We start from the raw sequence: 21083 nt of genomic DNA, 5'->3' as shown, positions 1-21083 counted from the left end.
CAACCACAGACTTAAAAACTCTATATAAATGAACATTTTATTACTCAGACTATTACCTCTCTAGTTTCTTCAATTACTAAACAGATCTGCCAAACCACCTCAGTCTTTTCTTGTGTTTAATTTATTTAATAACTATTTCCAAGAGTAAACTAGAAAGAACTATACAAGCAGCTTTTCCCCCAGAGGCCAAGTCTATCACTCCACCATGCTCATACAGTTGAAACATTGTCACTTTTTCAATTGAATGCAGCATAATTAGCTCTAACAAAAAAGTTTGTGAAATGCCCAGGGCCTGGGGGCCTCTGATTCCCATAAACTTCAGAGCTGGATTCTCTGCGATCCCATAAGCAATTTCCTTCATCTTTTAATATCCTCGTGAATCGTTTATTGAGGCAGCCTTTTACAACAAAACCTCTTGTAAAAGCCAGGGCCCGCACCAAGTCATCACACTTGAGCACAGACTTCACCACTTGCAAAGCAACATGCACTCTGCAGCAGGCTCCTCCTTTCAGTTACTTGCCTCTTCCTCTTGTCTTACAACAAAAACCAAAACCAACTCATCTTCCAAGACTGTGTCTTTCCATTTTTCAGGTATACAGCAAGCAAGAAAAAAGTGGAAAAACTGAACAGTTAAACCCCTTAAAACTGCATATATCTGTTTCTTCCTCTATCAAGAATTTGATACCTTTTTAGTCTCCTAAAAACTGTAACACAAGCTGTTGAGGGGGTTTTGTTGCCTGTTTTTGTTGTTTGGTTCTTTTTTAAATCTGAGTGATCTCGTAAAACTTTCTAATACCAACTCAGAAAATAATTTAAAATGCTGTAATGGAGCATTTTAACTAGAACACGAAACGCAATGCTGAAGAATAAAATACCCTTTTCAACACCTTGAAAAATATTTCAGCCGTTCTACAACCGTCCTGGGAGCTTCAAGTTACCGAGCAGAGTCTCTGCTGCTGTGACAATAAGACAGAGGAAAGTTTAAGGAAAAGAAATTCCTATTTCCTCTCCTGATTCCTGTCCTCATGGCTGACACAGAGGCCATGAAAGCATCACCACCACCAAGCATGAAGGGAATCTACAGAGAAGGACACTGCAATGCCACAAATGTTAAAGACATCAAGCATAAACATGAGCAGAAACCAGAGATTTCTCAACAGTCACAGATGGGAAAGAGGGACCCGTATTAAACAGAGTCCAAAATCACTGAGTCCCTGGCTGAAGAGAGCTCAGCACAGGATCTCCAGGACATTTTCATGTGAGGGCTGGAAAACTTGCATTGGTGATTTCTTCTGCATGTCCCTCTAATGGGCCTGCTAATAAGCCTTCAGTTTGTTGTACATGGAAACAAACACTGCTTTCAGTCAGCTCCCAGTACAGATTTTTAAAATATTTACAGAGCTAAAACTGGGGAAAGAACAGAAGAATGAAAATCTTGCATCAGATCCTTCTTTGATGTCAGCAGTTTACATCACGCATTTAGAAACGACACTGTTTTATCAGTCACGTAGAACTCCATTTAGGAGTAAAGCAAGCAAGCACAGCAGCCTGCAGCACACACTAAAAAGCACAGAAGGCCTTATAGCCTGGAAAGGAGCAATACTGAAAATAATTTGGGAGCCCTGGCAGAAAGTCAGCTGAACACAAAGGAGATTTACTCTAACCTTGACACGTGATATGGTGGTAACTGCTCCTGGAAGGCTGGATGTCTCTTTTTAGAAACAACTCAAGCACGTGCTGACTGCAGAAATTACTGTGTGAAACCCTAAATCTACGCTCTCTTCATAGTCTGAAGCATAGACTTTATGGCCTACACTGGACTCCAGCCATACAATTATGATGCTCTCCTCCAGCCCTCAAGCTACTGACCTGGGCATTTATCACAGCTCTGGGGTTTGGGCTTGTGGCTTTCTTTTTGGTTTTGCGTGTGTTTTTCATTTTAATTAGAACTAGAAATGTGCTTTAGAAAGGAACCATTACAATCCCATCATCTGTGGAAACAGTAACACGAGGACATGTTCTGTTAATGAAATTTCAAATTTTCTCAGAAACATGTTAATAGGTAGAGAACACTCTCCCCCCCACAGACAGGATTAAAAGGCTTGTTTCATTAAATGCCATGAAGCACCCTCTGCTTACATCTGGTGCCAGCACCACCTTCCCTCAGTCTTATTAAGAAGCCTTGTGATGAACTATAGTAATTTTACATCTTGTGGGTTACTCTGGTGCACCAAGATTGCTGCATAATTTCTGTATCTTGAGGCTTGCTCCAAGTGATATAACCAGCTCTCATGCATTAGTCCTACAGGGCTTTCCACCAAGTGCTGTGAAAATGAGGCTATGTGCCTCATTCTGCACTCAGGCTGACAAGGTGTCCCATTGGGTGCTCCACAGCAGGGATCTCTCCACAAACCCACCACAGACTTCTTTTTCCCTGTTTTCTCCCTGGTCCACCACCTGTGACAGCAGTCCCTAGTCTCTGCATCACGGATGAAGATGGGCTAGGACTCAAACAGGCAAGCCTCCAGTGTCCACAAAGCTGCTGGTACCACAGTGGACAACACAAGGTGTTGCCTGAGCAGCCCCGTGTGCTGCAGCTGCTTTGGGAGGAGAGGGGGAGTGGGCTGCAAGCTCAGCAATGCTCCTCTCTAACAGCTTCTATGCTCAACAGTATTTCTAACAGGTATTGTCAGACTCACACAGGCATCTCATGCTGCCAGTACTGCCAGTGCTTTTTTGGGTGGCAACAGCAGCAATTCTGGGAGCTCTCAGCCTTTCTGGGGTAAAGGCCTGGTGCTCAGCAGACTCAGGCTGGTTATACCAGCTGCACTTTGCTTGCTTTTTTTTATTTTCCTAGTCCAATCAGGATACTTCTAACAAACCTCAATCTTGCTTCTTGAGTAACTTTGTATCTTATCAACTGTAATGTGAGACTTGCACTGGAAAAGAAGATGGAGGTTATTTCCCCACTAAGTTTGAGTTTGCTCATACAGCAGTCTGGGTAAGCTGTATCAAATTTTTCATTTAACTATCATTAAGCACAGGATATTAAGCACAGAAATGCCACTCCACTATTCACAAATGCTGCTGTCATTAGATAAGCTACTCTTCAACGGCAGCATGGCAAAGAGATTGCTTTTCAAAGGTGGGATTGAGGCCAGAGTCCATGAGTAAAAGAGGGTTTGGGCTGACAAATCATAACAGGCTGCAAAATAAACCTGAAGCAAGCTTTTAAAGCTCAAGTCATGAGCTCATGCACTCCCTAAATAGCTTAACAATAAGTAATTTTGGGCTATCTGGCTTCATTTCCTGGTGATGGAAGCGAGATTGGAACGAGAAGAACAGTGTATTCCTTTACTGGGCACAGACACTCAATGCTGTATTTCTCTCAGAGCACAGCTACACAATTCAACACAACTCAAAATTGCACTGTGAGTTGCAGTGCCAAGTCCTGCTCCAGAGTAGGAGTCTGCCAAATAAAATACAGTGAAAGAGTCAGCATTCCTTTGTAAATGGATGTACTGGATATGTGGAGGGCTAAGCGTCCATGCGACTGTTAGTGCTGAGCAAAATCTGGCACCGTGGATGAAAATATTGTTTGCATTTCAATTTGCCCTTTCTAAATGTAGTAGTATTTCTAGTGATGTTAGTTTTGATGTGGAACACTACTTCAGTCAACGAGAGATTTGCAAGAAGCAGGAACGAGAAAGCAGAACATTACTTTAAATGTCACTCGAAAATGAAAATAAAATCTGTGTCTGCAAGGATAATTGGACAGAGATATTCAGGGAACCTCTCACAAGGAGAAGAAGGGGGGCAGAGCCCAGTGCATCGTGTTATGACAGTAATGCCTCCAAGCCTTTCCAGACATCCCGCAAGAGCAAGGCAGATCAGGATAATGCCACCAGACCACCTGCTCATGGTAACAGTGGTAACCTCTGCCTTGGGGGTGGCACTGCAACCCATCAGCTCCCCTCAGCTGACGGATTTACACCCCAATGCCACCCAGGCGACAGCAGCATTGGTCCTGCAAAACAAAATGGGCAGAGCCTGCCTCATTACCTTGTATATACACTTGTGTAAGTCGCTAAGAACTCCCTCCTCCTCCTCCTCGTCCTCCTTCGTGGTCTCCTTTTCCTGAGCGAAGAGCCGCCGCCTGCCCGTCTTCAGTGGCACGTCGACCTCTTTTAACTTGTTGCGGAAGCCATTTTTGTGAACCACGCCGTTGATGAGTCCATTTTTGGGCTCAAACCGGGGCAAGGAATGGAACTTGTAGGCATTCTCCGAATGTCCCTCCAAAGGTCCTTTCCTCTTCTCCAGGATTTCCTTTTCCAGCAAGACCTCCTTCTCCAGTTTCTTGTGCTCCTCGGGGGAGAGGGAGTCGTAGGAGAGCAAGTACTGGCAGTAGGCTTCTTGCAGCTTGGCCAGCCTGTCCTGTGCAGTTTTGGGGATGCGCAGCATGTCTGCCAGCTTGTTCCATTTCTTGAGGTCAGTCACTTGCTGCATCCCCCCCATCTCGTTGATCAGCTGGACGAAGCAGGCCAGGTCGAGCTCGCAGCCTCCTGGGGTCCACGTGTGCCAGGCAGCAGAGGAAGGGAAAGGGAAACACAGGAGCAGGTTAGGAAAGCCTATGGCAGCTTGCATCAAGTGTGCTACCAGGCTGGGCACACACGGGACATACCACCCGTACAGCTCCAGTCATCTGGGCACTGAGCTAAACTGCCCCTATCTTGTACACCTCCTGCCAATGACAGGCATGCACTACTGTTTTGCTAGCTTAACTCATTTGACAGGCATATTTTGATATTTGCAATGGCTTTCTGTATGATTAAATTTGCTCTCCTTCTCAAGTTTCATTGTCTTCTCTTCTCAGAGCATCCCAAGCTATCTCCTGACATGCATCTTTCCCCTGGTCATTACATAGTGGCTGGGGAGATGAGAGTTGCCCAGCAATTTAAAAGCTCACACACTCACCCTTCCCACCCCCAGCCCCACATCTGGTTTATACCAGGAAGAAGCAAAACAAGTGTCAAGCTGCGTACTGGTCATCAAACAGACAAGTACCCATCCTTTCTGGAGGAGAAGCATCAATTATCGAATGTCTACACAACACCTTGAATAAAGTTAGCATTCAAAAGGAGCACAGTAATAGCATTAATTTCACTACAGGTAGAAAAATAAAACCCCAAGGGAGGCAAGGGGTTGTATGGGGTTGTAGCCTGCAACTGTATAAAAGAGTTCCAGACACATCATTCTTCCAGTCTGAGGCCATCCATATTTTGAACTCCATTCTGGCTTTGTATGTTTTAAGATGACTAGCACATTTCACACTCCAGTCAAAAAAACAACAAAAAAAAAGGATTATACAAACTGCAGCATAAAAAGCAGCCAAATGGACAAGGAACAATACAAGAAACATCATAAATATTCTCAAATTTTTTTTGAAAGAGTGAAGAAATAGAGCAAAGACCACCTACAATTCAACAGAGCACTGTTCAAGGAAAAAAGAGAATTAATACAAAACTCGCATCAACACCTCTGCTGCCACATTGTGTCTCCTTTGCCTTTTTCTCTGAGAAAAATAAAAAAACGTTATGCCACAGCCATGTCAGAGAACTCAGAAATGTCACTGCACAAGAGAGAAGGGCAAGAAGCAGCATTATGGTAAATATTTACTGTCAGATGCACAGCTACAGCATCTTAAGGAGCAGTCATACCATCTCGCTTGCTAGTACAGGCAGTATTACTTTTTGTTCAAACTACCCTGTGGTTCAACTTGGATGCTTCATAGCTGATCCCACTTTTCCTTCTTCCCTCTGCTTTCCCCTCTTCGACCACCTGTGCCAATCCAGCAAGGAGGGAGGCTCAGCAGTGTAAACCTGCATGCAGCAGTTTGGGATGCCAATGGCTGCAAGAGAGGCAGAGCAGCACTAGAGGCTGCTCATGTTAATGATGTCCACACAGCACTGAGCAAACTAAGAAGTGGGAGGAAAGGATTTTGACTGCAGCCAAAACCAAGGTTAAGTCTTTTGAGTAGCATATGATAAGGGTGGAGGCAGGGCCATGAAGCAGCTGATTTATCCTATTGAGTAAGTTTCAAGGTTGTGGGGGGAGATGCTAAAAATGTCTAAATTTTAAAGCTGAGAAAAAGTAAACACCACTGGGGAAAAAAGAAAACAGTCTGAAATGTTTTCTTTCTTTCCTCTTTATCTTCTATACACAACATAAACATAACTTTCCAGCTGGCCTCTACTACAGGCTGTGACTTTTTTGGTGTAGTGTTTTATACATGCACATCACAAATAAGCTGAAGGCATAATTCAAGATGGCTTTCCACCCCAATAGATTCAGCAACCTACATAAAGCTGAGTAACATACTCCTAACTCAGAAAGAAGTGTGGTCCAGATTTAACATCATATTGTGTTCTCCAGCGGGATAAACAGCACACACCCAGTTTAAGGTCCTAGTTTCACCACTGTTTATGACCTATTTAAGAAATTCGATTTTCTCCTGCATCATGGAATGATCACTCATAATCACTTCGCAATATTAGAGCTCGAGTAGCACATCATTCAACTGGAGCCTACAGCTAAGGTTTACAGAATGGTCTCAATTATAATTCCATTTCACACAATCATAACTTTTGGAAGCATTTATATCTCAGACTGGTGTTTTCCAGGATCAACCTAAGCATGCTGCTTAAACTTTCCTTGAAAGACTGAAGGGGGGGAGGGGGGGGAAGGAAAATACCCAACAACAAAAAAAAAAGGAGTTCAAATCCCATTTTTAAGCATTTATAGCAAAATGGCTTAAATAGATCTGGCACATGTTATTCATAAATAGCGTCTGACTTTTTTTTCTTTTTTAAATTGCCTTGATTTCCCTAAGTTAGGAATATTTTTAAATTGCTTAGTGAGCAAGCTCATTTTAAAAAAGAAAATCCTAAATCTCCAGGTATGCATTTAATACCAAATGCTGGCACTGCACAAGCCATTGGCAAAACTCCCGTTTACTTCAATGGAAATGTGATTTGGCCCTGAAAGAAGGGATATGTATGCATGTCTACTTAAATAAGCATGCATTTATCACCACAGATTACTTTATATGTTTCCTGCTGGAACCAACAGATTTTTCCTCTTCATACACTGATGATCTCCAGCCTCTTTTCTCCATTTTGTTTCTGATTTTAAACACAGGATAGGTAGGAAATTAACTGCAGAAAGGATACATAGGATGCAAATTTTCTAAGAGACCACTGTTTGCTCTGGTTATATGGCACCCAGCAGAATAGAATCCCTGCCTATTCATTAGGCTCTTAGGTGCTTAAATAATACAAATAATTAACAGTAATGCCATCCTAATGCTGAGTTAACGTATTTCATTAAAAAGTTAACATTGTTCCAGGAGTGTTAATCGAGCTGTCTTGCACATTTTCTTCTCTCTCTTGCCAATGTAAATTTAATTCATTATTCTTTCCTATTAGCATACAACCATTGCATACATTAGGCATACAAAATGTTCACTTATTGCTGCTTGAGTGATTTTAATTTTCAGATTTTGTTGAACGTTTTTGCACAGCTATTGCAACAAAGAGCTAACCCTCATTCCTCCTCCTTAAATTCTGTTATTTCTCTGTCGTGCCCTGCATCAGTTCACCATAAAGCCTGCAATCTCTTTGTCTGCTTTCATGCATTTTCACTCACTTACCATATGTGATATAAAACAAAGTTTGAAAACGGGGGTGGGGTGGGGGGAGGAAGTGTTGTGAATAGTTTAAGCAGAAAAGTGTGTCTTTTAATCCAACTAGTGTTGATAGCTGCCTCTGATCGGATAATGCCTTAAAGGCAAAACTCTAGCCTCAAGTTGCAACATGCAGGTCCCTGTGAGCTCTGACTCAAAACACTTCAAAAACAAAGGGAAAATCTAACAAAAATTAAAACCACAAGTTTCTTAATGTCATGGCTGCAAAGGCAGTAGAGATGGAGGTAGCTCATTCAACAGTTCATTTGTATGCTGCTGTTGTCATGTTTTTACAAACTATTGTCACATTTTTGTCACGTGTCATATTTGACAGCAGACCATAAACCAAGAATTCTGTTAAATAAGTGATTCTCACTCAGGCATTAGCCCTGGCAGACACCTGCTGGGAGAAATAATGAAACCTCCATTTTGCAATCAACTACATTTTACTGCCTATTCTTGACACTTAATGGTTGTTAAATGTCAGCAGGTCACTGAAAATTTGTGATTTTAAGTGTCTGAGTACCCAAACAGAAGTCAGTTTTGAGATATTTTCTTTCCCCTTTGGTTAAATGCTTTTAAAGGAAGGCAGCAGGGGGGAGGGGGCAACTGTATTAAAGCTTGGCAGCATTGCAACCTGTTTGGAAAATATCTTGGGAAAGGTAAGAAAAATATTCTGAGGCAGTATTTAAAATGAGGCTATCAATATCCATAGCTGTACTACCTACAAAAACAAACAGCAGGGAAAGGAGACAACCCTGAAATCCGGTGACCTGCATAGCAATTTTTACCCTGGGTGAAATAGACAGGAGGAAAACAGCAACATAAAGTCTTCCTAGAAAGCTCTCCGGCTACCTACCTGCATCGTGCCTGACCAAAGGGTAAAGAGAGAGACCTAGAGCTCTGCAGTGTTAACTGAACAGAGGTTTGGTTAAGCATAAAGGCAAACGCAGCATAAAGTTGTACACGGACACTAACAAACAGTGGCCAAAGGCCAAGGAAACCACAGCCCTTACCTATGAGTGGGAGTTCATCCATGGTAATGCCCTGAGATTTGAGGTGCTTCTTGATACAGGCCAGCCGCTGCACGTTGGGTCCCCAGCGCCTGCCTAGCTTGTGTATGTGCTGAATCTGTGTCACAAACCGCATTTCATCATTTAGCTTGCACTCAGGTCTCCAGTCTGGAGGAGGAATCACCCTGCACATCCCATACTTCTCTACCTGAGCTCGGACTGACTCAATGTATATCAGTGGGTCATGAAATTCCTTGGTGGAGGGCCTAAGGATGGGAATCTCCCCCAGCATCCCCCACCCAGACTTAGTACTGCCCTTTTCGTGCTTTCCCATTGAGTCTTGTGGCTTGTGCAAGGACTCCGCTTGAGAGGTAGAACGATTTTCACAGGAGGCATTTTCAGTTTTGCCATGTGCTTGTTTCCCTGGCGTACTCTTTCCAGCAGTGGCTCTTTTCGGCCTATTTCTTTCCAAACTCTTCTCTGGCACTTCCTTTCTAAGGTGTCCATTCAGCAAAGGCTTTTCTACTGCTGCCTTTTTGCTGGCAGCTTCTGCCAAGTTGACAGCCCCTTTCATTCTCTTGGTGGGCGACTGTATTTTGTCTATGTGATTTGTCTCTTCCAGCCTCCTCTTCGAATTGCGCAGCCCCTCCCTTAACTGTCTCCCCACCTCCTTAGTGCATGTCTTTTGGTTCAACTTGCCATTGACTTTTACACCATTAACAGCGGTATTGTTAGACTTGGATGCTCCAAGGGATAGCACCTGTTTGCGGGTTTTTGCATTGCTACTTTCTATTTTCCCTGAGATTGTGTGGTTGACAGGTGAACTGGGTTTGTGGTGATTTAGTTTGGTTTCCTTGACCAGTTCTTTCTTGGCTTTGGTGTATGTGACAGTTCCCTTTGTCACTGTTGCAGTGTACTTCACAGTTTTGGACGGTGAAGGTCTGACTTCTCTCATCTTTTTGGCACTGGCTGCATTTGCACTCGGAGATGACATTCGAGTGATCCCGTTGACTTTAGAAACCTGCAATGCCAGAAGTGTTGCACGAGGAGCAGAAAGAAGGAAACAGAAAACAGAAAAGTAAATTAATAATGTTTTCACTTAGCCCCAGTGTCCCATGCGCTGGACAACCATATTCTGCACTCCTGACTCGTGGCCCCTTCGTACAATCTTCATGTAATGGTTTTCACCCAGCCAAGAGAGGGGACTAGGCATTTATAGTAATCAAATAAAATAGAAATGTCATTGATTTGTTTTTCAGTTAACCAAAAAATTCCCAGAAAGGCCTCAATCTTACTTTCAGAGAGTATGAAGCCTCTGGATAGCAAAAGAGGGGTGAGGTCCCCCTTGTTTGCATTATCCCCTTCCTTGTCTACCAGAAAGCCTGCTATGGTATTACAAAACACAGGTAGTCTGATTGACTATTACCTTCATTATCTCTTCGGACCCTAAGACACTCTTCTCTCTCCCACCCAACTTCCTTTAAGTGCACACACAGTTCACTGCTTCTTAGCAGACAAAGAAGCCAGCATGTATGATCTGCTCTAACTGGAATGTGCTCCTTTTGCAAAAAAACACACTGAGGTTCAAACTGATCTCCTGTCTATACCTACATACATATAAAAAGAGATATGGAACACATTATGCACCTAACAGATCAGGATGGCCATGAAGGATCCAGTCTGTCATACATATTAAATCTTGAGAGGTATGTTGTTGTTGTTGCTGAAGTCATTGATTTGAAATAAAAATGTATACAGTAGTCCAGTGTTCTGGGTACTTTTAAGTTTGGTATCTGGACACTTTTGCTGGCACACATGCTATTAGATCATACTGTATCAATGTAACTTAGAATTGCTGCTCTCTCCACTGCTTTCTGTTAGACATTTTGACCAAGTTATGAACCTAAAACTTCTATTTTAACTGCAGGATGTGTTAAGCACTGAAAGTAATGCTCAGCTTCAACGGGAATTGTGACAGCTCAGCACTGCCAAAGCTAAACCCCATTACTAAGAAAATGAAGTTCAAGTTCAAACCTCAAACAAATTTCAGCATTTAAACAACTTTAAACGTTGTCTTCTCACCTCCTTAAACTACTGTAAGCACAGAAAAACACATTCAAAAATCAGGAACATTGACAGAAGTACTCGAAGTGAAAGCATTCAGTACAATCACTCCACATCAGCAGTCAGGTGAGCAACACCATTCCTGCAGAGTTATAGTACTTTCTCCTGTGGGATTTGAAAAACCCTTGCCAAATCAGTAAGCATGGAAGCCTCTCTCAAATATATGCAAGAACTGTAGTCACTTATAAAGCAGGAATTTATGCTACAAAACAGGGATCAAATAGAGACTGAAAACACTGTGCTATGGTCTTGCATAAAGTGACTTGTGAAAGAGGAACTGGAACCTGGAGATTCTGCATACACACACACACACACATTTGTCTGTGTTTATGTACATTTACTGTGTGCATTTTCTCCTGTGTGCTCCAGAAACTGGAGCAGGAGTAATGCCCTTTTACAAACCATCCATATTCTTGTCCTCCTGTGCTTGCAAGGTAGAAATACTTAAGGAAAATCCAGTTAACTGATGACACGAGTTTCTACCTTGAGCTTTACAAAGATGTATGAGAGATCATCTGGAAAGCAAACACTTGCAAACAGAAATGCATTTACCCATTTCCCTTGAAATTTAGGCAGTACTCTGTATTTGAAATGGAGGCCTGGATTTGACTTTTACAACACTTTTTCATGCTGCATAACAGACACAGAGTGAGAGCTGCTAAGACACTGCCTCTTGCCTGCAGCAGTCACAACTAATGTTGAGCATCTCTGGCTTTATAAATAGCCAGGAACATTGATTACAGATTTCATCTAGACTAACAGAGAAGAATTGATTGAGAACTGGAAGGGGAAGGTAATCTGGGTGATGGTGATCATGAAATGAGTTTTCATTTCTGAGATGTCACAACAGTAGAGAAAAAACAACAGACTTAAAAAAAAATTTAAAAAAAAAAACCCCAACAAAACAAAAATTCACCTACAAAAAATCCAAACCAAAGAAATTCCCACTCAGAGGAAAGAAACAAAGCACAAGCCATTATGTCTGTTCACAAAGTTCTCTAACAACAGGAAAATTAGAAAATAATCACAGTCAAAATTGGAAACACCATTATGTGACTAAGGTCAACTATACAGGAAAGCAAAAGCATGCATGGGTAAAATCAGAAAGGCCAAGGAGCTAAAGAAATTTCAGTTAGCAAGACATAAAATGAAAAACAAAAAAAATTATAAATACCTTAAAAATACAAGACAACAAACAATGGAAGAGATCAAGCACCACATAAGGAAGCACATAAAACAAATGCACATCTGACTAAAGCACATGAGCTGTCACTAAAAGTGCCACTGATTGAATACTTACCAGGTATATAACACAACCAATTTCAGCTAAAAGGCTAGGATAGCAACCTCAGTAAGCTCGACTGCACCTAGATGACTTAGGGCATGGCTCCTGGAAATAAACTGGGGGCAAAGAGCATGTCTACCTAACTTCAAACCCTAAAATAATTCTGAAACAAATCATCAGTTAATTTATAAACACACCTAAACAATAATGAAATGTTAAAACCGTAACAAACAGCAGCAACAAAGCAACTAAAAAACAACAAAAAAAACCCTAAACAACACAACCAACAACCATAACAAAAAAAACCAAACCCAATCCCAAAACAACCAAAAACCAAACCCACCCACAGCTTTACCAAAACAGCACATCAAGCTAATTTAATCGACTTCTCACATACACCTGGCTGAGCAGGTAAAGAAGCATCTCTGCCTCAGTAGGGCTTCAGTCACTGTCTCCATAGGGCATTCCATCAAACAAAGTCCTGAGACACATCATAGACATAAGTACTCTAAAGTGGCTTCACCAGAAATTAAATAAAGTCATCCTCAAGAGAAGTTTTTGTTGTTATAGTTTGCTACCATCCTGGGAGGGCATTTCACATGTGTTTCGGCAGGGACTTCTCTTAGCCTTGGTTCTACCAAGTATTTCCATTATCATCAAATCTGACAGTGAAACACACCTGGAAGGGGCTGTAATCACTCTGGAGACAACATCAAAATCAAAGGCAACCATGAAGAACTTATTTCAGAACATATCTACAAAAGGAGGAAGTGCTATTTTTAGGAAGGACAAATCCAATACATGTAAGGGAGGAGTAACATTTGCGGACCACAATGAGCTGCAAAATGCTATGGTAGTACAAAGCACAGGAATCACTTCTGATGAATTATTATTTTGATGAATTATGATTATTAAGAACATTGAAAGCAAGAGAAGGAAGCACAGCCTCTCCTAAGCAGAGCTGGACCCAGCACTGGGCCCACACTGTAAGAAAAATTTAGACAGAGGAGCAAGTCTGAAAGAGCACAGAGTGCTTGGGTATTTGGAAAATATGATCGTTGCTGAAAAGCCAAAGGAGCTGGGCTTAATTAGTCTGAAAGAGATCACTATGGGACAACTCTGTAACAGTCTCCTGATGCATAAGGAGCTCCTCTGAAAAGACAGTAAATGCCCTTTTCATGTTCACCAGGAAAAGAAGGAGTTAAAAACGCCTTTAATTGTCTCCAACAATTATCTGAGGCACAAGTAGGAAAACTTGCTCATTAGTAGAAAAAGAAAACACTGGAAGACACTGTCAGTGGATGTTGTGAAGTCTCCTCTATGGGAGGTTTTCCAGAACATTTCAGGAGGCTATAGCTGTATTATTGTGCTGTCAGGTACGACCAAGGCAACACCTCAGAGCGAGCAGCCAGGCTGTGTGGAGGCACCTTGTCACTCCAGCATGCATATGATTTTTTCTGAAGAAGTTGTGACCAAAAATCTGAAGGGCCACCTGAGGCACTCCTTCAGCAAGGGGTGGTGACACGGGCTGAGAACAGAACACAGGGAAGTGCTCATGGAGAAAGGTAAGATCCTCACAGCTCCTCCTATTCAAAGGAAAACTTGCCATCAGTACCATCAGCTTTATGCCAGAATTAAAACTGCCAAGATACAAAACTCTGGAAAACTGAACCCACTAAGAAAACATCAACTTATCACAATTGTTTAGAATTCTCAGAATACCTCCACAGAACAAAAGCATAGATCTCTCAGGGGCAAATCTTGAACTGAACAGGTACTTAAGCTTCAGCTATCTAATGTCCATTTCTAGATGGTAAGCACAACATTTTGAGTTTTTATTAAAACTTAGTGAAGTTACCAATGATGAACAGGTCCTGAAGCAGAGAACACTTGGTTCGGAGAGTACCATAAGGAATGCACTTACTTCTTTCTGGTTGCTAACCAACACCCCACAAGAAATAAACACTGCTGAAAACTTCCTCAGAACTCATCTTTCTAGAGCAAACACAACACGATAGTTTTCAAATGCTACTCCCTCTTCCCTCACCAAACACCCTCAGGTATTTTGATTATTTTTCAGAGAGGAAGGCATAATGTTTAAGATGCAGCAGTACTGTACAGACCACAATTCAAAATGGAATAGGCTACAACAAATGTCTTCCATCTGGAAACAAAGCGGAACAACCAATATGGCCATAGCCTGTATCAAATGGATTTAGGATTTCACATTGACAAATGTGAAATTCTGGCTGGTCAGAAATCACCTCCGACACATTCATGGACCGTGCTTGTCTCTGAGGATCCATAAGATGGAATCAAAAGAAACCTGAAATTGTAGTAGGGATTTTCTTACCTTTCTACTGTAGACAGATCTCCCCTCAGACCAATACTGCAAACACAAAGACAGCCTAAAGAATTGGCCACACTGGAGGTGCACAGGTTCACCAAATGGGGGCCTGTGCCACAGCTCCCTCCTAAGGCAGTGCTTACACTGAGCACTTAAAGAAGCCAATTTATTTCAAATAGAAGCACTGAGGTTGGAAAAGACCTCTGAGATCATCAAGTCTAACCATGAACCCAGCACTGTCACATCCACACTAAACTGCGTCCCTAAGTGCTGCACCAACGGGTCTTTTAAGTATCTCCAGGAATGGTGACTGCACCACTTCCCTGGGCAGCCTGTTCCAATGTCTGATCACCCTTTCACTGAAGTAATTTTTCCCAATATACAATTTAATCCTCCTTTGGTATAACTTGAGGCCACTTCCTCTTGTCCTGTTACCTTGCTACCTGGGAGAAGAGGCCGAATCCCCATCTGGCTATAACCTCCTTTCAAGTAGTTGTAGAGCGCAATAAGGTCTCCCCTGAGCCTCCTTTTCTCCAGGCTAAACAACCCCAGCTCCCTCAGCTTCACCTTACAGGACATGTGCTCCACACTCTGTCCCAGCTCTGCAGTCCTTCCCTGGATATGCTCCAGCACCTCGTTGTCTTTCTTGTAGTGAGGGGCCCAAAACTCAACCTAGGATTCAAGGTGTGCCAAGTCCAGGGGGATGTTCAATCCCCTCATTCAGGTCATCAATAAAGATATTAAACAGAACTGGCCCCACTACTGAGCCCCAGGGTACACTGCTGGTGACCAGTCAGCAATTGGATGTAACACCATTCACCACCATTCTCTGGGCCTGGTTATCCAGACAGTATTTTACCCAGGGAATAGTGCACCCATCCAAGCCAGGAGCAGCCAGTTTCTCCAGCAGAATGCTATGGGATATGGTGTCAAAGGCTTTACTGAAGTCCAGGTAAACAACATCCACAGCCTTTCCTTCATCCACTAGGCAGGTCACCTTGAGGGAATAAAGTGACATTAGCCTTACATGACTCAAAGTTTTGAGCTAAAGGTGAAACTAGGGATACGAATAATTATATCTTTGCTTTTCAGCTGTGTTCTCAGTTTTGCTGGCATATATCTGTCTTCAGACTACTCTTTTCTCTGCTATACTGAACATTTGCCCTGCAGTAAAACATGGTATGACAGTTTTAAATTTTGTTGTCTTTTAAAAGACAAATGGGACCAGCACATAGTCTTGCAGCAATTGGTTTGCTGGACTTGAGCTGGCCTACATACACACTTCTGCACAGCACCTAGGATCCATCCTCCAGACACATACACAAAAAAAATAAAGCCAACATACAACTTGATATGTAACAGTCACAGTGCCAACAGCAACATTAGCGACAACAACAACAGTTTTAGTCCCAAGCAAATTCAAGTTATGCAACCGATCTCAACTTCATTCATAAAAATAGTTCTGTGCTGGTAAGAGTTTTGCAGAGCTAAATTACCATATTAGGCCAAGAGAGGGCTCCCTTGAACTACCTTTCCTTTGCTCACGAACCTTTTGAAGCAGGGGATTTGGGAAGACGGCAAAAGAGGAAGAAAGAGACATAGGGAACACGTGACAAGTGCAGGGACGCACCAGAAAAAGAAAGACATAGAAACAGACAGAGAGGAAAAAAAAACAAGAAAATATCTGCTAACTTTTAGTGTTCTGCCTTTATTTTCTGCAAGACTGAAGAAAACAAAAACACATACACAAATAAGCAATGCAAATAAAGTGATCAAGGAGCAAAATCATAGTGGAAGGAGGAGGAAGATGTGGCTGGCACCCTGGGAAAACAAATCTCCTTTTGGAAAACACTATAAAAAATCAGAGACTTGGGACAACAGCAGGAAATTTAGCAATGCCGTAACTGGTAAGTCTAAAGGTCTTAAACAAAGTTTAGTCTGTCAGGCAAAATGTATAATTCACCTTTAATTAATTACAGCCACATTTTCATTAAAACTGGTAAGAAAGTACTTATTTTACTGTAGGTTGCAGAAGAAAATTTAGATGCCTAACCATTTTTTATTAAAACCACATAAACAGCATCTCAACTTATTTTCTGAAGCTTGAGCACCACCCTGCACAAGATGTCTGTGTGGTGTGACTGTTGGCTGTATTGAAACTCTTTAAAATTTTTCTCAATTTTACATAGTGCAATTGAAAACATCTAATACTCCACAAAGCAAACTCACTTAGACTGTGGACAAAATTGTTCTATGTCTGCTTTTTTCCTTCCAGACCTACCGTCACAAGTGACAGCAGTTCACTTTCACTACATTTTTAACCATTCAAACTTTGATAATACAACTTTAAAGCATTTCACACAAGTGTTCCAGTAAGTTAAAAGAATTAAGAAGTGCATCCTTATGTTTTGGGAAACTTGTCCAACACAAAGAGCTCATGATAAAACATGTCACAGCAAAGACCATAGGATGATGGTAACACAAAAAAAAAAAAAAAAAAGAAATCCAAAAGGACGCAAAAGAAGGCAGAAATTCAAGCTGATGAGTAGATAAGGGAAAACTGTCATGGTGAAATAAAGAACTGAAGTCTTACAGAGGTACAAACAAATATACCATGTAGATAGCCTTCAGGATCTCAAATCTGATTTAGAAGGTAATACAAATCCAGTGGAGGCATCTCAGGAGAACTTAAAACATCTCTGAAACACAGGGCATGAAAGATTTCCCTGGCAAAAGCACCACTGCTTTTATTTTTGCCGTTTTTGATTTCCAAGCCTATGACTGAGAGGTGCCATTTAAGGCCTTGACAGCCCTACAAGATGGCAATTCCAGCTCCACTAAAGACCAGGTCAGCCTACTTAGAAGAAAAACCTTTAGACGCCAGCAAATAAAGACTGTCTTTAATTGGCTTGTTGAGAATTAATCACTGCAAAAAAAAAAAAAAAATACAAAAGGGGTAAGTACAGCAAGCTTTCTGTACTGCATTGTCCAAGCACAGGTACTCTGCTAACACAGCCCTAGACTGAATAAGGACACTGACTGGGGATTTTGAAACTCTTTTATAAAACCTTATTTGACAGTTGCTATTTTAGGAGCCCTTTGATCCAATCATCAAAAATAGATGCAGACAAACTCTATCCAAGTGCCAGTCACAAGCACTGAAAGACTGGTCTGCTAAACTTCCACACCCAAATTCAAGTCAGGCTAAAACAAACCTCTTGCTGAAATTTTTGCTAGCTTTCAACCAAGTAACATGGAACTCTAAAAATTTCTCCCACCTGGTACATCCACTGTGAAGGAGGAAATATTCTGGAGCATCTTTATGCATCAGGCAAAATACTTTTCCCAGACTCCGAGGTTTGTGCTGCCCACATGCAATACAATGTACCTGAGGGCAATGTCAGCTTCTCTACAACACCAGTGAGCCTCCAAGATAACCCAAGCAGATCAGCTGTACACAAAAGCAGCTCATTCTTCAGTGTGCTGCCAGCCTTGGCACTGTCAGCATGGAGGCCAGCAAGAGTGCCAGGTCAGAAAGGTTTCATAAATAATGATGTGAACCTTACTCTTTCATATGCACACACAGGGTAATATAAAGACAGGGTTGTCAAGCAAGCTTTCCTACACTGACTTTCCACATATGTATATTTTCCTTTTTGCCTTCTTTCTCTCTTTCTCTCTATTTCACTGAAAATTAACTCCCTGCTGTCTCCAGAGCATGCATTTCAGGATTGCCATGTTCAATCTATACCAAGCAGTGGAAAAAGGAGCTTAGAACCTTAAAAGCTTGTGTTTCCCATGTGTCCATAGTAAAGCACAATTCATTACCTGTTTCCTTAAGTCCTGAGCCGATCTATGAAGAGTGTGGTGGTTGTTAGCAGTGAGCCCTTTCGTAGAGGAGCCAGTGTTTGTAGTAGGATGGTGATTAGCAGCAGCCTGGTCTTTTCGACTCTCAGCCTTATGTTCGCTGTTCCTCTCCTTCCCTGGCGTGGCCTCTTTGCTTTTGTGTTTCTGAGCAGGTTCTTTCTCCTTCGATGATTTGCTGGACCCATTGAAAACTAAAAAGAGTGAAAATCAGGTTATTAAGGAAAAAAATAAAGAAAAGAAAAAAAATACAAGACCAAACATTTCAAGCACAACATACCAACTTCCTCTGCTCTCAGTGTCAGATATTTAGTGAATGTCTATCTATATCTAAAGTTAAATCAATACAGAAATAGAAGCACTATTTTGCATATTTTTTACATGAACAGATTTACCCAAGTATTTCCACTGCTTGTTAACACACATTATCTTCAATATCCAAATTAAAACATGCAAGGTTTATTACTGCTTTGATTGACCTAAATTTAGACTTATGAGTTTGATTTTTTATTTATGACAGTTTTAATTATCTTTTTTTGCTAGTGTAGTGAGGGAATTCTAGACACAACCTAAACAGAAAAAGAGATTTATTTTTACACCAAGGTAGAAGAAAGGAAGCGTTCCATGAAAAAGCATGTTTTGTTTGTATCAATATCCAAACTGCTGAATCAAACTGACAGCAGTTTGCCTATAGCAGACAAGCTGCAAATAGAAAAAGGTACTTCTGCAAAGAAAGCAAAATACTAAAACCGTTTTGGAACATGTCATATAAAGTAATGCTGGAACCTATGCCGAGCACTGTAGCCTTCTAAAGAGGTGAAGTGGTAAGAGAAGATGGAGCAGAAACCATTATTTTTTGCACAATAAATGTTATGCAAATGTCTACAAGCAAGTTTTGTTCCTAGCCCTCTGCCGAATTTATTTAAGAATAGTCAATGCCTTTTTGTTGTCAGGGAACATGAAAAACTGAGGTTAAAAAACCCCCACGTTGCACTTCTGTCTGTTAATAAAAAATGTGAATTCATGCCAGTGATGCCACCTCTCCAGTAAAGCACTTGACAGAGGTCCACAAGGCTTATGGTCCAACACCCACAATGGCAAGTGCCCTCCTGCCTTCAACTCATCTACTCTTGAGTTCTACCCCTGCCTTCTTTTGCCATGGTTTAGGACAGGATGTAAGTAAGAAATTTTATAAATACTTAATAGCACAAGTATGTAAAAATCTTATTTATTACACACAACACACACCAACTGTTTGGGAATAGTAACTAAATCAATTTAGTTACTGTTTTCTTCTGAAATGACAGCCTTCTTTCATCACTAAGCATCACACACCTGCAATACACACCTTCTTATTTAAGTTGTGAAGCTTAGCTTCTGTCCTGTAGTATTACAGTAGTAGCAGCAGCAGCAATAATAATAATAAAAAAAAGCCAAGAATCCTGCTGGACAGAAGTGGGGCAGCTAAGCCGCTTTTGAGCACACACCTCCCTCCAAACCTTCCCAACCAGCTATCTACCTTCCCACAGCATCTCCAACAGCCAAAACTCCAGCAAGCTAGTGATGAATCTCATTTTCAGATCACTTAACATATTCAAGTTGGCCATAAGTGTTGAAGCAGGTAATGTAAAGAAGAAAAAATTACAATTGCTTTTCCTCCTCTCTTCTTCCTTCTCTCTTGCATAAATGGAGAAAGAACGAGAGAAAAGTTGCCAGCAGTAAAGTCACCACTCTGCCAATCCTAAGCTCAGGAGCAACTGGCCAGCCAAGAATTTCTCAGTGACTTCAGTGAAAGTCGTGTAACCCTTCGTGTCTCATTTCCAGTGATGGAACTGACAATAATTACCAACCCCTCTTGGGAAGTTCATGACAATACATTTATCCTCCTCTGCAAGGAGTTCTCACACTGGACGGAAGGCACTACAGATGCATAAAGCATGACTATTTATTTTTAATAAGACACAGCACAAACAACCAATGGCAGCTTTGTTAATACGTATTTTATCATGGCGAGTGATATCTTCCTTTGGAGGGAACAAACTGTATATACTTATCTGTTCCTATGGAAACGTTAAGTCAGAGAGATTAGTTTTCTGTAATCAGTTGCCACTTTATAAACTGAAGATTACTAAAACAGAAAACACAGCCAAAAAGCCAAATTGCACACTTCTATGGTTCACCAAAAAAAAAAAAAAAAAAACAAACCACGAATATGAGACAAGGTATATTTTATATGCAACAGCTCATTAATTTTAAGTGTCGTGGGAACCCTGCCAGTTTTACCCTCTGAGTAATTATCTTTTGTCTTAATTTGTAAGATTCTTGAAAGGGGGAAGAGAGAAACAGGAGAGAAAAAATGTTCAGTCTCAGAGGAAAAGCTTAAAAAGCTTAAAGTCTGAAAACACAAGAAAAGGAGATGTAGATGCAAAACAGTTCTAGCCAAGCTGTCTCTACTTAAACAGTAAATGGTATCAGTTTCTATAAAAACCAGTGTTTGTTTCTTCCAACGCCTAGATTACCGTTATATCCAGCTTGATGGTTATAAAACCTTTCTGCAACAGTAAGTTCTGAAAAAATCACAAATATATTATGTGAATAAGTATCAAAACGTTAACTTCGTTAATCACTAAATACTATCACAAGCCAACCATTCAAGGGGGACGGGGGGAAATCCCCTGGACTATGATTTTGCTCCCATCTGACTAAAGA

General features: G+C 41.3%; 1 protein-coding gene across 1 annotated transcript in view; it reads right to left on the bottom strand.

The window, feature by feature from the left end:
* Positions 1–18568, bottom strand: part of JARID2 (jumonji, AT rich interactive domain 2) — a gene marked incomplete at its 5' end in the record, with an annotated part of 39589 nt that extends 21021 nt beyond the window's left edge. Inside the window, 3 exon segments of the mRNA XM_009075724.1 lie at positions 4063–4562; positions 8758–9775; positions 18339–18568. Coding sequence (XP_009073972.1) covers positions 4063–4562; positions 8758–9775; positions 18339–18568 — 1748 coding nt within the window.
* Positions 18569–21083: the final 2515 nt, after the last annotated feature.

Source organism: Acanthisitta chloris, unplaced genomic scaffold, assembly GCF_000695815.1.
Source record: "Acanthisitta chloris isolate BGI_N310 unplaced genomic scaffold, ASM69581v1 scaffold4890, whole genome shotgun sequence".
Classification (NCBI taxonomy): domain Eukaryota; kingdom Metazoa; phylum Chordata; class Aves; order Passeriformes; family Acanthisittidae; genus Acanthisitta; species Acanthisitta chloris.
The sequence above is the reverse complement of the archived record's forward strand: the minus strand, read 5'-3'. Positions and strand labels throughout refer to the sequence as shown.